The sequence below is a fragment of the Castanea sativa genome, chromosome 5 (genome assembly GCF_040712315.1).
Source record: "Castanea sativa cultivar Marrone di Chiusa Pesio chromosome 5, ASM4071231v1".
Taxonomy (NCBI): Eukaryota; Viridiplantae; Streptophyta; class Magnoliopsida; order Fagales; family Fagaceae; genus Castanea; species Castanea sativa.
Window position 1 is genome coordinate 71,118,376 of NC_134017.1, and position 15,280 is coordinate 71,133,655.

The 15,280-nt window shown below is 38.0% G+C and overlaps 1 protein-coding gene across 1 annotated transcript; it reads left to right on the forward strand.

Moving 5' to 3' along the window:
* The first annotated feature begins 1,777 nt into the window (after window positions 1-1,777).
* LOC142634377 (cysteine-rich receptor-like protein kinase 15) lies at window positions 1,778-6,668 on the forward strand. The gene is made up of 7 exons (XM_075808671.1): window positions 1,778-2,648; window positions 3,993-4,163; window positions 4,776-4,897; window positions 5,048-5,258; window positions 5,386-5,623; window positions 5,817-5,964; window positions 6,110-6,668. The coding sequence occupies exons 1-7, from the start codon at window positions 1,841-1,843 to the stop codon at window positions 6,410-6,412; spliced, it is 2,001 nt and encodes a 666-aa protein (XP_075664786.1). The 5' UTR covers window positions 1,778-1,840; the 3' UTR covers window positions 6,413-6,668.
* Window positions 6,669-15,280: the final 8,612 nt, after the last annotated feature.

Consider the following 15,280-nt stretch of genomic DNA (forward strand, 5'->3'; position numbering starts at 1 on the left):
AACCATGCAGGGCAGGGTCGAAAACCCCATCCTTCGGCCCCACCATATCCCATTGCCATCCCTTGAAAGAACCAATTGGGATGGTGTTGTACCATTTAAGAGCTGAGATTAACAGTTATTTTTTTTTTAACTTTTTCACTTAGCTATTAGATTGGAAAAGTTAAAAAGTTAAAATAATAATAATAATAATAATAATAATAATAATAATCATCTAATCTAATGGTTAAGGGAGAAAGTTAATTTTTTATTAATTTTTAATTTCAATCCTTGCACCAAATCTTAGTCCAAAAATAACTATATAGAATTTTATGCCGAGCAATATCATAACAAGGGGAAAAGACTCATGCATAGGGCAAGGAACACAAACAAAAGCGCAATTAATTATAGACCATACTCTGTTTTTCATGAACCAAATTATAGATTGCATTTTTATTTTTGTTAATGTATGGAAGCGCTGTACCAACTTTTAGTGAGACAATTTTACGTACTCATAACACATCTTAAAAATCTTATGAACTAATAGGGCGAACATGCAATTTAGGCGTTTACGTTACACTCAAGACTAATGAACCCACAACTCGAATACCGAACTTTCACTATATTGGAAATCTTGTTACACCGTTTGGGTGAGAGAAACACGGCAAATTGGAAATCGGCAAAAAACTCCATGCTTAGGTCATAGTCCTACTCTAGTCTTCATCCATCGACGACTTTGCAGCTCAAGCAGCACAACAATTCTGACCAGAATCTTACATTTTTCACTTTATCATTTAATCTTTTCTTTCTAGAATGCATATAAAAATTAATTAAAGTTTCTTGACTCAACATGCATACCAGTATACTGACTCCTGAGACAAAAGTTTCAACTAATCTGCACCACTACTGTCTTTTTCAACTAGCTAGTACATCAGGATTGATGATGCGTATATTTTTTTTATCATTCCATTTTTCTTTTTTCCTACTCCACTCCGTTTGGTTTAAAATTATATTTTTGTCTCAATCTTTTTATGTTTATTATTTATTTTTAATAATTTAAAAGTTACAACAATATGGATATTAAGGAATTGAAGTTGAACCAAGATTTTTATCTTAAAAAAAAGGGGGGAAAAAAAAAGAAAAAAGAAGAAGATACTGCCATTGAGTTATATGGTATTTGGTGTCACCTTCTTATACTATTAACATGTATGCTATTCTATCTAATATTGCTACAGTTTTTTTTTTTTTTTTGGGTGCTAAATTACTATTGCTACTGTTATTATTGATAGTGTTATACATATATATTTACAATTTTTACATTTCTAATGTGTAATATTAATTTTATATTTTATTGATTTTAATTTTTAAATCAAAATCAATCTTACCAACAACAGATATGGAGTATGGATAGAAGAAACACATTTCCAAAAAAACATTTTCTACATTGTCTAAAATTTGTGATTTATTTAACTTATTCTTAAAAATAAAAATTAATGTGTAAGGTTTAAATAAAGTTATGGTCATTGCACATCTTTAGTGCTAAGTATAAATATTTATAAAGTGTAGAAGATAAAGAATGAAATTTAAGTTTTCAGGTTAAAATTTCACACCCACACAATAAAGGGAGGGGGGGGGGGGGGGGGGGGGTTAAGAACAATAAAAGATGCTTCAATTACAAAGCTTAATTTTGGCCGTATTAAAATATTTAAATATCTTATCAATAAACCAAACAAACTGACTTTAAACTTCAACAAGCGGAAACTAACTAAATCTTATCAATACTCACCAATCAACACATCAATATAAACAAAAAATTTGGTAAGAGTAACAAAGAACCAAAGAGGTAGAGACTTGCTTTATCAAAATGGCTTCCTTGACCTTGAATTCCTCCATTACCCTTATGTTCTTTTCCATACTAAGCTTTCTCAACCCCACGACGGCCGCACCCGGTGCAAACTACCTCTACCACTTCTGTGCAAACACCACTTTCAGCGCCAATAGCCTCTACAAATCAAGTCTCATCTCTCTCCTCTCTTCACTCTCTTCCAACGCCACACACAACAACCTCGAATTCTACAACACCACAACTGGCCAAAACACCTCCAACCCTCTCTACGGCCTCTTCCTCTGCCGTGGCGACGTCACGCCAGAAATCTGCAGAGGATGTGTGGCTGCAGCAACCAAAGATGTTGCCAACAAATGTTCCAGAGAAAAGGTTGCTGTGATTTGGTACGACGAGTGCATGATACGTTACTCAAACGACTCTATTTTCTCTACTGTGGACGAAAAGCCTAGAGTGGCCTTGTTGAACACTCAGAATATTTCTAACCAGGACCAGCTTAATAGGCTAGTGAACTCCACGATGACTGAGTTGGCAGCTCAGGCCTCGGATTTTCCAATCGGTGTTAAGAAGTTTGGGACCAAAGAAGTGACTATGTCTGCGTTTCAAACGCTGTACAACCTTGTACAGTGTACAGCGGACTTGTCCAGCACCGATTGCAATAGGTGTCTTCAAGCAGCGATAAATCGTCTTCCAATATGTTGTGGTGGAAAGCAAGGGGGAAGAGTAATGTTTCCTAGTTGTAATGTTAGGTACGAACTGTACCTTTTTTACCAGACAGTAAATGCGACACCTAGCCCACTTACACCAGCTCTTCCACCTCCAATTCCAGGTTCCTTATACTGGACTTTGACTGCTTTTCCTTTTCTCGTAAATTAATGAGTCATAGAGCTTCCATTTTTAATTAAGTAATTTCACAATATTTTTCAAAATAGGCGAGTTTACAAGTTTTTTTCTGGTTCTTATTTGAAGTTTTGAACACATCACTAAACTAGCATCAATTTCGAATGTAAAATTTTTTTGTTAATTTTTATCTATTATGTCTATAAACTTCCTCTTCTTAATTTTTGAATTCTTATAGAATCATAACTTTTATAACACAATTTTTATCATAATTTTAACATGATAAACTATATGTAATTGTTTATAATTTTCATATGCATAGGTTTATTATTTTTTTTATCACTCACAATCCATCATAGAGAAAGTTATCAGAGAGAAAGTTGTGGCACATAAATTGTGGTAATTCATTTTCTTTAAGCCGAAATGTCTACTTACCTAATAAATTTTACAACCTTTTCTTTTATAATTGTGAAATTGACCGTTTGTAATTATATATAACAAAAGTAGTGTTTGGTTGGGTTTATATAAAATGATATTATTTTAATCATAATTTGTTCGTTAAATAACAAACTGTCAGGAAAAAAAAAACAATTATGAAATTCATTGTTGTGTATTTTAATCTAGTTATTGCTTATATACCATATGTATATTTTATGTTCCGTATGATTTTGGAGTAAATGATATCTCTTTTTAGGATTGGGAAAGTTAGCTAGGGACAAAGTCAAGCTAGTGGGTTACAACTATGAGTGATGCTATGAGTGATGTAGGAAAACTTTAGGGTGGAAGCCCTATTCATAGTGATATAGATATTATTATATACACAACAGACTACAAAATAAGCAATTGTTTATGGAGGAATTGAACAAATTTAGTTTATTTATTATTATTTTACTCTTCTTTTTTAAAGATCAAGATTAATTAATGTATAATTTGTTCTATTCTAACCCCAAGTGCATAATTTATTTGGCTAATAACAATAATTTGCCAATTGTCCCCGTTTTCTGTTACTTATGGCTAGGTTGAATGGTAGGTTTTGGATTGGCCATCAAGTGTATTTGATCTGGTAGAACTATCGGAGAATTCCTTGTTTTATTGAATTATTGGAATATCCCTTAAGAAAGATAAAGACTAATTTCATGTATAAATGGATATGACAAAGTTGTAAGAGAATTTTTTTTATTCTTTCCCAATAAAGATGGGGAAAATACTTTGTTAGTATTTAAAATTTTCAGATCAATTCATAATTTAAAAATAAGAAGGAATTGATTAACTTCCTCTTGACTATTTTAGTATTTGTATAGCATGTCAATGAGACATGATATTTTTTATGCAGGAAAAAGAAAAATCTCAACGTTAACAATAATCGCCATTATTGTTCCAATTGCTGCCTCTCTGGTGCTACTCATTCTGTCCTACTGTTTCCTAAGGATGAGAGCAAGAAAGAAGTTCGATGCTGCAAATGAAGAGAGTCTTAAGAAATCCAATGATGTCCTAGTTTATCATGGTATATATGCAAGTGTTCTTATCTCACTCTCATTTAAATTCGAAAGTCCACGTGATGAAATCCATTATTAAGGTGGTGTCTTCAGCTGCACGTGAGGGTTTTCTTTTTTCCCTTTTAATTTTTTTAGCAAAGTTTGTTTTGCAATGGTTGTTGCACTTTTTGAACTGAAATAGTAACTTTAAGTCATAATTTCAGTGCAAAATGAAAGCATGTGTATGGTTGTGTGCAACAACCAGTATACATTAGCATTTCCAGTTAAATTTTAATACATGTGTGAGGGAGTGTTAAAATAGTTAGTGTATTTTTCTTTATTTAGTTTGTCAAACTTTTAGGATCTTTGGTAATTTATTAGAAAAACAACAAAGAATAAATTGATAATATAAAAAAATCTCACCTCTTGAGTGAGGGTTCCAATATTATTAAGACCTCTCATTCACTGAATTTTCAAAATAAAAGAGTTATTATAGTCATGTTTAAGTAGGGTTGTCATGAGCCATCATCCTTACATGATATTTTATTTGTTCATTAAAAAAAATTACGTTTCATCATATCTTCACACATTGCTCCCTATAAAGCAATCTCTTATGTTTTATTTTTTTCTTGGATGTATAGATAAAAGTGAAATAACACCTATCGATACCTTGCAATTTGATTTTCGAACAATTGAAGCTGCCACAAACAAATTCTCGGATAACAACAAGCTTGGTAAAGGTGGATTTGGTGAAGTTTACAAGGTACAAAATCAAAAGTCATTTCTTGATTTTCTTCTAATTGTTCATTTTTTAATTGTAGAAATCAAAATAAGTATATATAGCAAATTTACAGCGTACAAACTATGAATAGGTACTTAATTCTTTTCAAGTTAAGATTTTATATATTTTCAGGGTACACTTTCTAATGGACAAGAAATAGCTGTAAAGAGGTTGTGGAAAAGTTGTGGACAAGAAGTGGAACAATTTAAGAATGAGGTTGAGCTAGTAGCCAAGCTTCAACACAAAAATTTAGCAGGGTTATTGGGATTCTGCTTCCAAGGAGAAGAAAAGATACTCATCTTTGAATATGTGCCCAATAAAAGTCTCGACTATTATATACACGGTTTGTCCATCTAAACATACATTCAATGTTCTTATGTGAATAGAGTTGCGTAATAGGTCACTCTTAATTGATTTGAATTTGTTATTATTCTTTTATGATTAAAAATTTTCTTTTGATGAACTTGTAGAACCCAAAAAACAAGGACAACTAGATTGGTCAAAGCGATACAAGATAATAGCAGGGATTGCTCGAGGAATTCAATATCTTCACAAAGATTCTCAACTTAAAATTATACATCGTGATTTGAAAGCAAGTAGCATATTGTTAGATGCAGAAATGAATCCAAAAATTTCAGATTTTGGTCTGGCTAAGATTCTTGAAGTTGAGCAAACTCAAGAGAATGCAAGCAGGATTGTGGGGACTTAGTAAGTTCAAAGTCTTTTCTTCTCTATTACATCACTAGTATTAATGAATTCATTTAAGCATCGCCAACGAATAAATCAATGAAAAAAAAATAAAATAAAATGTTGTCTGGATACTTTGATCTAAACAGCATAAGCCATAAAGTTTCTTATTGCTTTTTAGTAACACCGTTATGTTTGTGTTGCCGGTTTGTAGTGGTTACATGTCTCCAGAATATGCCATGTATGGAGAATTCTCTGAGAAATCTGATGTGTATAGTTTTGGTGTCTTAGTCCTAGAGATTATTAGTGGCAAGAAGAATAGTAGCTTTGAATCAGAAGATGCAGAGGACCTCTTGAGTTATGTGAGTATGAATCAAATAGGGAAATTTATTTTTCATATATGTAGTACCAAATATTGTAATTTGCTTCCCTTTCTTAATGCCAATATCATGTCCTACAAGTCATGTAACGAGACATTCTAACGCTACTTAATCATAAAATGTGAAGGCTTGGATACATTGGAGGGATGGGCGGCCCCTCGAATTGCTGGACTCGACTTTGCGAGATTCAAATTCGGTAGAGGAAGTACTTAGATGCATCCAAATTAGTTTACTATGTGTTCAAAAGGATCCAACTGACAGACCCACTGTGGCATCAATAATTCTCATGCTTAATGGCCACTCCGTCACCCTACCATCACCTCAGCAGCCAGCATTTTTCCTTCACAGTAATGCAGACTCGAACATGCCTGTGGAGACTGATCAATCTACTGTCAAGGAAGTATCCGTTACCGAACTCGATCCTCGATAGTCTACAAAAGCAAGGTGCAAATGGAGGAGGGAAGAATGTTCGTAGTTAGGACATTAGATTGTATAATAAGTACAGGATACAAAGTTTTTCGCAACAATTTTCACAGTGACAAGTGGTGAAAAAGTTAGTGAAAAAGAAAAATTGTGACATTACTATATAGATGGTATGAATTTTAGCGTAATAAAGTAAGCGCACTAGCTGCCAGAATGTAAATATTTGTGGCTTGGGAATTCAAGATGATGTTTTGGAACTGCAATATTTGGTAGTTAATACTCAATAGCATAATGATGAATGAACTCAAACCCCGTGAGGAGTCAAGTGGGTGACCTTCGTTCGTCCACCCTTTACACCCAGGGTGCAGGCCATGCATGAAAGGGTTTATCACTTTATCTGACAGGTGGGAAATGACTAACCTCAAGATCTCACCTTTTAATGATCTTTAAAAAAAAAATAATAACAATAAAATAAAAAAAGAAAGATGAATGAACTCGGGCATTTGACAATTTCTAGTTAGAAGATATTTTTTTTAAAAAAATTTTTGTTCTTATTGAAATGCTGGATTTATAAATGGATCTCAATCTAATTTTAATTTTCAATTGAAATTACATAAACTCAATTTTTCATCAACAAATCCCTTTGTTCCCTCTCTCTTTCACCCACAATTAATGATTTAATACCCTTTCTCCCTCTCCCCTCTCTTTTTGTGCTTAAACAACCCAATCCTAATAGGGATGACAATGGGGCGGGGCGAGACCAGAGAATGGGGTCTTCGTCCCTGCCCCGTATGGCTTTGTCTTGCCCCGTCCCTTAGGGTCTCGTGAAGTCCCACCCCACACCTTAAAACTCTACTTCTTGTTGATTTGCTCACAACAATTACAATTTTTTTTTTAATAAAACCTGTTTCATCAATAAAAATATACTTAAAATTACAAATAAATTTATCCCATCAAATTAAAATAATTTTTAGCAAAAACTAAATAATATTATCTAAGTGTTTAACAAGAAAATATCACCATAAAAACAAAAATCTCATAGTACATAATCAATGATTCAATGGAATATAAATTTGTTTCTACTAAAGACAAAAGAAAACATTAAAATTGTTATCTTATTTCCAACATTGCTAGAGAGAAAAAAGAGGCAGAGAACCACGTTGGTAGAATAAAATAAGCTCATAATATGTTTGCTTATATAGTAGGGTTTTAGAATAAGAAAAATTTACAATTTAACTCTTATCAACGTGGGGCAGAGATGGGGCGGGGTGGGTCGGGTTGGGTTGGGTCGGGATGGGTTTGAAAAGTATAAGCCCAACCCCACTCCGCCCCTTGATGTGAGGTTAAAATCTCTCCCCATCTCTGTCCCACCATCATTGGAGGGTAGGAAAAATCCGCGCGGGTCAAGCGAGGCGGGGCAAAATTGTCATCCTTAAATCCTAGTGATTTGCACAATTATTTACCTCTCTCTCTCTCTCTCTCTCTCTCTCTCTCTCTCTCTCTCTCTCTCTCTCTCTCTCTCTCTCTCTCTCTCTCTCTCTCTCTCTCAATTGGCTAGTTAAGTGAAATGTGCAAATGAAAAGTATGGGGAGGAAAAAATGTCAAATCCCCAGATGAACGCATGAACACTATTATATTTATTTATCTCTTAAGCAATGAACAAGGCATGTTGCATTCTTTAGTCTAATGTAACATTCTTTCATCATGTTATTGGCCAAAAAAAAAAGGGGTAAGATTGGGGAAATGACTCTTAAATTAGACATGAGTAAAGCTTATGATAGGGTAGAGTGGGATTGGCTTGAAAAAGTTATGGAGAAATTGGGCTTTGCTGACCGGATGAGGGATTTGATCATGAGATGTGTTTCTATGATTACTTATTCAATTAAAATTAATGGGACTCTAAGGGGGCATATTATTCCATCTAGGGGAATCCGTCAAGGAGACCCTTTGTCATCTCACCTCTTCCTCTTGAATGCAGAAGGCTTGTCTGCTTTGATTCAATCAGTAGTGGATAGTGGTCAAATGGAGGGTGTGAAAATTTGTAGTGGTGGTCCGAGATTGTCTCATTTTTTTTTTTTTTTTGCAGATGATAGTTTGATTTTTTGCAAGGCAACGTTAAAGGAGTGTGATGAACTACAACAATTGCTTGCTGTGTATGAGAAAGCCTCTGGTCAACAATTAAACCATGCAAAAACATCTTTGTTTTTCAGTAGTAACACTTCAAGGGAAGTCCAAGAGGAGATAAAAAAATCGGTTTGGTGCCCAAATAATTAAGCAATATGAGAAGTATCTTGGCTTACCTTCTTTGTTGGGGAAAATTAAAAGACTTAGTTTCAATTCCATTAAGGTGAAATTGGGGAAAGTGTTGGCAGGTTGGAAAGAAAAATTGTTGTCCAAGGCAGGAAAAGAAGTTTTAATAAAAGCTGTGGCTCAAGCAATCCCGACTTACACTATGAGTTTTTTCAAACTTCCAGATTCACTTTGTGATGAAATGATGAGAATGATTAAGAATTTTTGGTGGGGTCAAAAAAAAGAAGGAATGGAAAATTACATGGCTTAGTTGGCAAAAAATGTGTGAGCCTAAGTGTGATGGAGGATTGGGTTTCAAGAATTTTAAATGGTTTAATAAGGCTTTGCATGCGAAGTAGGGGTGGCATCTTCAAATGGGAGGTGATTCTCTTGTTTATAGGGTCCTAAGGCTAAATACTTCTCAACGGGTGATTTTGTTCATGCTTCGATTGGAAACCACCCTTCTTATACATGGAGAAGTTTAACCTCTGCCCAAAGCTTAGTCATTGAAGGGATGAGATGGAGGGTTGGTAATTGAGCAAATATCAAGATTTGGCAAGATAAGTGGCTGCCAGGGGTTTCATCTCATAGAGTACTTTCTCCAAGGATGTTTTTGAGTGTTGATATGAGTGTTGCTGATTTGATAGACTCAGGAACAGCCAAGTGGAAAATCGAGGTGATTGACAGCCTTTTTATTCCTCATGAAGCCGAATTAATCAAGAGCATTCCTTTGAGTGCTACTCTACTAGCCGATAGAATTGTTTGGGTTGAAACTACCAATGGAAACTTCACTGTTAGGAGTGCTTATAAATTAGCAGTGAGTTTGTTCAAATCTACAACCTGTGAAACTACTTCTGATGGTAGTTTATTGAGGAAGTTTTGGAAGAAAAATTGGTCTTTGCCCATTCCTCATAAGGTGAGACACTTTTGTTGGCGTGCTTGTCGTGACACTTTACTGACCAAAGTTAAGTTAAGGAGGCGTAATGTCATTGTTGAAGACATGTGTGTTTGCTTTCATGATAAGGCTGAGACGACTGGTCACATTTTTTGGAGTTGTCCGAAAGCACATGAAACTTGGGTTGCTTCAAAATTACAACTATTGCCTTTGGATGTTCATATTGACTCTTTTCAGGACCTGTTGTGGTTTGTCATGATGACTAATGCAACTGGGGAGGAAAAATGTTCACAACTTGTAACAATTGCTTGGGCACTTTGGAATAATAGGAATGAAATTCATTATGGAGGTGAAGGCAAAACAGGTCCGGCCTTGGCTCTTTGGGCAGCAAATTACCTTCAGGAGTACTGGTCTACGTTGGATTCATGTATTGATGTTGTATCAGACCTGGTTCTGCACTTACCTAAAGCACAACAAGAGTCTTTGCACTCGGCCTGATTACCCCCTTTAGCGGGCTTATTCAAAATCAATGTAGATGGAGCTCTTTTTCCATCAAAGAAGCAAGTTGGCATTGTTGTTGTAATAAGAGATGTTGAAGGCAGATTATTGGCAGCTTTGTGCAAAAAAATGAAAGCTCCATTGGGGGCACTTGAAGTGGAAGCTAAGGCCTATGAGGCTGGTCTGTTACTAGCAAGACATTTGGGGCTGCGAGATGGGGTGTTGGAAGGTGATTCCTTGACAATCTCCAATGCTCTCAAGCGATCTACACTATCACCCACTTCTGTTGCTGCTATTGTGGAAGGCATTCATGAGTTAGGTGCTGAAATTGGTGTTGTTAATTTTTCTCATGTGCGCAGGATTGACAATAAGCTAGCCCCTATTCTAGCAAGACAAGCTCAAAACCTTGTCAATGATGTAATTTGGATGAAGAGATTCCTTGTTGCATTCAACAAGCTTTTATCCAAAATGTATTTGTATTGTGATGTTGTTATAATAATAGTTTTAGTGTGTTTTAATAAAATTAAAAAAAATATATATATCCTCTGTTCCGTAGTGCATAACTTGATTTTACCTTTAAGGAGATATAGTGTGTGTGCCCCCTTGTACTTGAGGAAAATGGAAGAAATAAATATACTTGCAATAAACTATGACTTATCTCAAATGTTTAAGCAGATGGAAAATGGTGAAATTATTTAACGGTTCGAACTCATGACAGTTCCTCCAATACTGTGATATACTACAACATGTCTCAAAATTTTAAGTTGATAGGAAGTAGTAAACTTAGTCTCTTAGCATGTCACGAACCCATTAGGTAATGAATGATGGATTTCGGCAATATCAAAGTAATCATATGATGGTATTTGTGCAGGAAAAAGCAAACTGTCAACAGCAACGGTAGTCGCCATAGTTGCTCCAATTTCTGTTGCCGTGGTTCTGTTCATTGTGGGCTGCTGTTTCCTAACAAGGAGAGGAAAGAAGAGCAACAATGTTGCAGAAGAAGCAGATGGTAAATAATAAGTAATTTGGATATATACAAGAGTCTTGTATGTCCTCAAGTCTGAACACAATGCTCTTTGTAGTGTAATATCTTACTTTAATTGTTTGATTTGTAGCTGCAAATGATCTTACAACTATTTATTTTATTTTATGTCAGGACAACACTAATTAGGTATAATAACAAATTAAACACATATGAATAATTTTAAGACCGCAAGCTCTTGACATTGGAATATATAAATTATACAAAGTTAAATTGTTTTAAATATTGGTTATGATGGGAACGACGAGAATGGCTCACAGACGGGTATAATGCTACAGATGACCTATACCCCCATGACGAGAAAAATATTGCCACGTCACTGACGAGGGAACCAAAATGATTCAATGCCGGCAATAATACCTCGAGCGGTTACGACGCCAGCTGGGTAGACCGTTGGAAACATATTAAAGAACCATTACTCGGCCAGGAGCACCATTAAGCCAGGAATTAATGCCACAACGACTAGACACCCAAAAAAAGGTATATAAAGGAGAGGCACCACCCACATAAAGAGGGAACAAAAAAACACAATTATATAAAAAACAAAGCAATTCCTTTATAAAAACTCTATTTTCTTTTGTGCTAACTTTGGCATCGGAGGTGTTGTGACAGGCACCGCACCGGTGACCGAGTAAAGAAGCTTCTGTCTTATTCGCAGGAGTGATACAGTCATCACCTGGACGGACTACCACCAGCTGGTATTCATCTGGACGAACCTTCCTCAACTGACGACATTCTGCTTCATCAGTTTGGCGCCGTCTGTGGGAACACGACGTTCTCGTACTACGATCCGAAAGCGCAGTTCCTACCAACTTCAATATCCAGATGGAGTCCAACCAAGATCCAGCAGCTTTGGCTCAGCAAGTTCAGACTCTTGTGGCCACTGTGGAAGAGCTCACCAGACAAAATGAAGAAATGAGGCAAAAGCTTCAGCAGGAAGAGAACCGATAGAGAGCGGTCCAAGAAGACGAAGGAGATAGCCACGGGAGAATTGACCGACGAAGGACCATCACTCCGGAGGAACAGCATTCTGATCTCCTCCAGGAAATGAGAAAGGAGATGAACGAGTTGAAAAATGCCATCAAGGAGAAGACGGACCGGAGCCTAGATAAGATGGTCAAGGCAACAGATTCACCCTTTACCATGGCAGTTTTAGAACGGCCGATACCACCAAAGTTTCGGTTACCTCAACTAGAACCCTTTAACGGACTCAAGGACCCCCAAGACCACCTTAATACCTTCAAGACGACACTGGGTCTTCAACAGCCCCCTGACGAGATAATGTGTCGTTCCTTCCCTACCACGCTAAAGGGGGCTGGTAGGGAATGGTTCATGAGGTTGCCCACCTTATCTATTGACAGCTTCGAACAGTTAAGTAGCAACTTTTTGTGCCATTTCGTCAGAGGGCAACGTCCCAAGAGACCCGCGGATCACCTGCTCACTATTAAGCAAGAGGAGAAGGAGACCTTGCGCTCGTACGTGAAGCGCTTCACTCGAGAGACCTTAGAAGTGGACGATGCAGACGACAAAGTACAACTGACGACATTTAAGGCCGGGCTTAAGTCTCGGAAATTCGTAGTCTCGTTGGCAAAAAACCTGCCTCGGACGATGGCAAAGATGGTCCTAAAAGCGCAAAAATACATGAATGCCGAGGACGCACTGGCAACCATTATTGACGAGGGCAGATTAAAAAAGGAGGGAAGGCACGAAGACGAACGTAGGGGGCAAAAGAGGGAGCGTCCAAACCGTCGGGGAAGTGACATAGACAAACGAAAGGATGAGAAGACGCCGCAAACGGTAAAATTTACCCCTCTAATTATGCCTATTGACAAAATTTTAACACAGATCCAGGATCAACACTACCTTCAGTGGCCAATGCCTTTACATTCATCCCCTAACGTGCGGGACAAGAACAAATACTGCCGATTCCACAAGGATCACAGCCATTACACGGAGGATTTCCGAGACCTAAAAGGACAAATAGAAGAGTTGATACAGAAAGGAAAATTGCAGAAGTATGTCAAGAAGGGAGAACCCAGCAAGTTTAAAGACGAAGGCAAGGGCCAGCACGAGCCTTCGGCAAAAAATGGGGTCAGCACTTCTCAACTGCCACAAGATGTGATTGAGAAATACACACAATTGCAGGAGGGCCACCAACGGGAGGGTCGTGTAAGTCCCTCAAGAAAGCATGCCAGAGGCAAGTGAATAGCGTCCATACGCAGCCCCCATTCAAGTAGAGACGAACAGACCATGACATATCTTTCAACGAAGAAGATGCACGAGGAGTAAGGCAGCCACACAACGACCCCCTAGTTATAACACTCATGATCGAGGGATTTAACACCAAGAGGATACTTATAGATAATGGCAGTTCTGTAGACATTATGTACCTGCCAGCCTTCCAGTAGCTGAAACTTGATCCCAAGAGGCTGCGCCCCTTCGACTCTCCTCTCGTTAGCTTCAGTGGGGACAAAGTATACCCCAAGGGCATAGTAACACTAAAAGTCACGAAAGGAACATACCCAAAGCAACAAACACGTTAGCTGGACTTTCTGGTAGTAGACTGCCCATCGGCGTACAATGTAATCATTGGTAGACCTACGCTCAACAGATGGAAGGCGGTCACGTCCACATATTTCTTAAAGGTGAAATTCCCAACTTAGGACGGTGTTGGCGAAGTTAAAGGAGATCAAGTCTTGGCTAGGGAATGCTACCAGGCTGTAGTGGCCACAAATGAGAGTCACACATGGACGATAGAGAAGGAGAAAGAAGACAAAGCAGAGGCTTTGGAAGCCGTCGAGCTCGTGGAGGGGGAAATCGCGAAGATGACGAGGATAGGGATAGCACTAAGCCCCGAAATGAGAACGAAGCTTATTCAATTCCTCAGGAAAAACCAGGACGTCTTCGCATGGAGTCATGAGGATATGCCCGGCATATCACGACAAGTGATTCAGCACAAATTAAACGTAGATCCTGAAAAGAAACCCGTCCAACAGAGGCGCCGCGTCTTTGCCCCCGAACGAAACCAGGCGATCAACAACGAAGTTAACAAGTTGTTGCAGGCAGACTTTATCAGGGAAGCGTATTATCCCGAGTGGGTTGCCAACGTCATGCTGGTAAAGAAAGCAAACGGAAAATGGAGAATGTGTGTAGATTTCACGGACCTAAACAAGGCATGCCCAAAGGATAGTTTCCCCTTGCCTAGGATAGACCAGCTGGTGGATTCCACGGCCGGGCATAAAATCCTGACGTTCATGGACGCCTTTTCAGGATACAACCAAATAAAGATGGCTGAGGAAGATCAAGAAAAAACCGCCTTCATCACGAGCCAGGGGCTCTACTGCTATAAGGTAATGCCTTTTGGACTGAAGAACGCGGGGGCAACGTACCAAAGGTTAGTAAACGAAATGTTCAGCAAGCAAATCGGCAGAAACATGGAGGTATATGTGGACGACATGCTCGTCAAGAGCAAAAAAGAACTGACACACCTGGACGACTTGGAAGAAACATTCAACACCCTTAGGAGATATCAGATGAAGTTGAATCCCAGCAAGTGTGTTTTCGGGGTAGCATCAGGGAAATTCTTAGGATTCATGGTGTCCCAAAGAGGGATAGAGGCAAATCTGGAGAAGGTGCAAGCAATACTAGACATGACGTCACCGAAGTCCGTCAAAGATGTCCAGAAGCTCACGGGGCGGATCACTGCACTGAATAGGTTCGTCTCCAAAGCAACGGAAAAATGCCTCCCCTTTTTTAAGACGTTGAAGCAAGCTTTCGCCTGGACTGACGAATGTGAAGCTGCGTTTCAAAAGCTCAAACGCTACCTAAGCAATCCACCCCTACTAAGTCCATCAAAGGAAAGGGAAAGCCTCTACCTATATCTGGCAGCGTTAGCAACAGCCGTCAGCGCGGCCCTAATCAGAGAGGAAGACAAGAAACAGCTGCCAGTTTATTACATAAGCCAAGCCCTCTAGGGGGCAGAAGCCAAGTACCCCAAGATTGAAAAAATTGCATTCGCTTTGATAGTAGCTTCACGGAAGCTGTAACTATACTTCGAAGCACACCCAATATTGGTAATGACGGACCAATCGATCAGGAAGTCCATGAACAAGTCAGAGGCAGCCGGGAGAATGGTTTAATGGGTAGTGGAA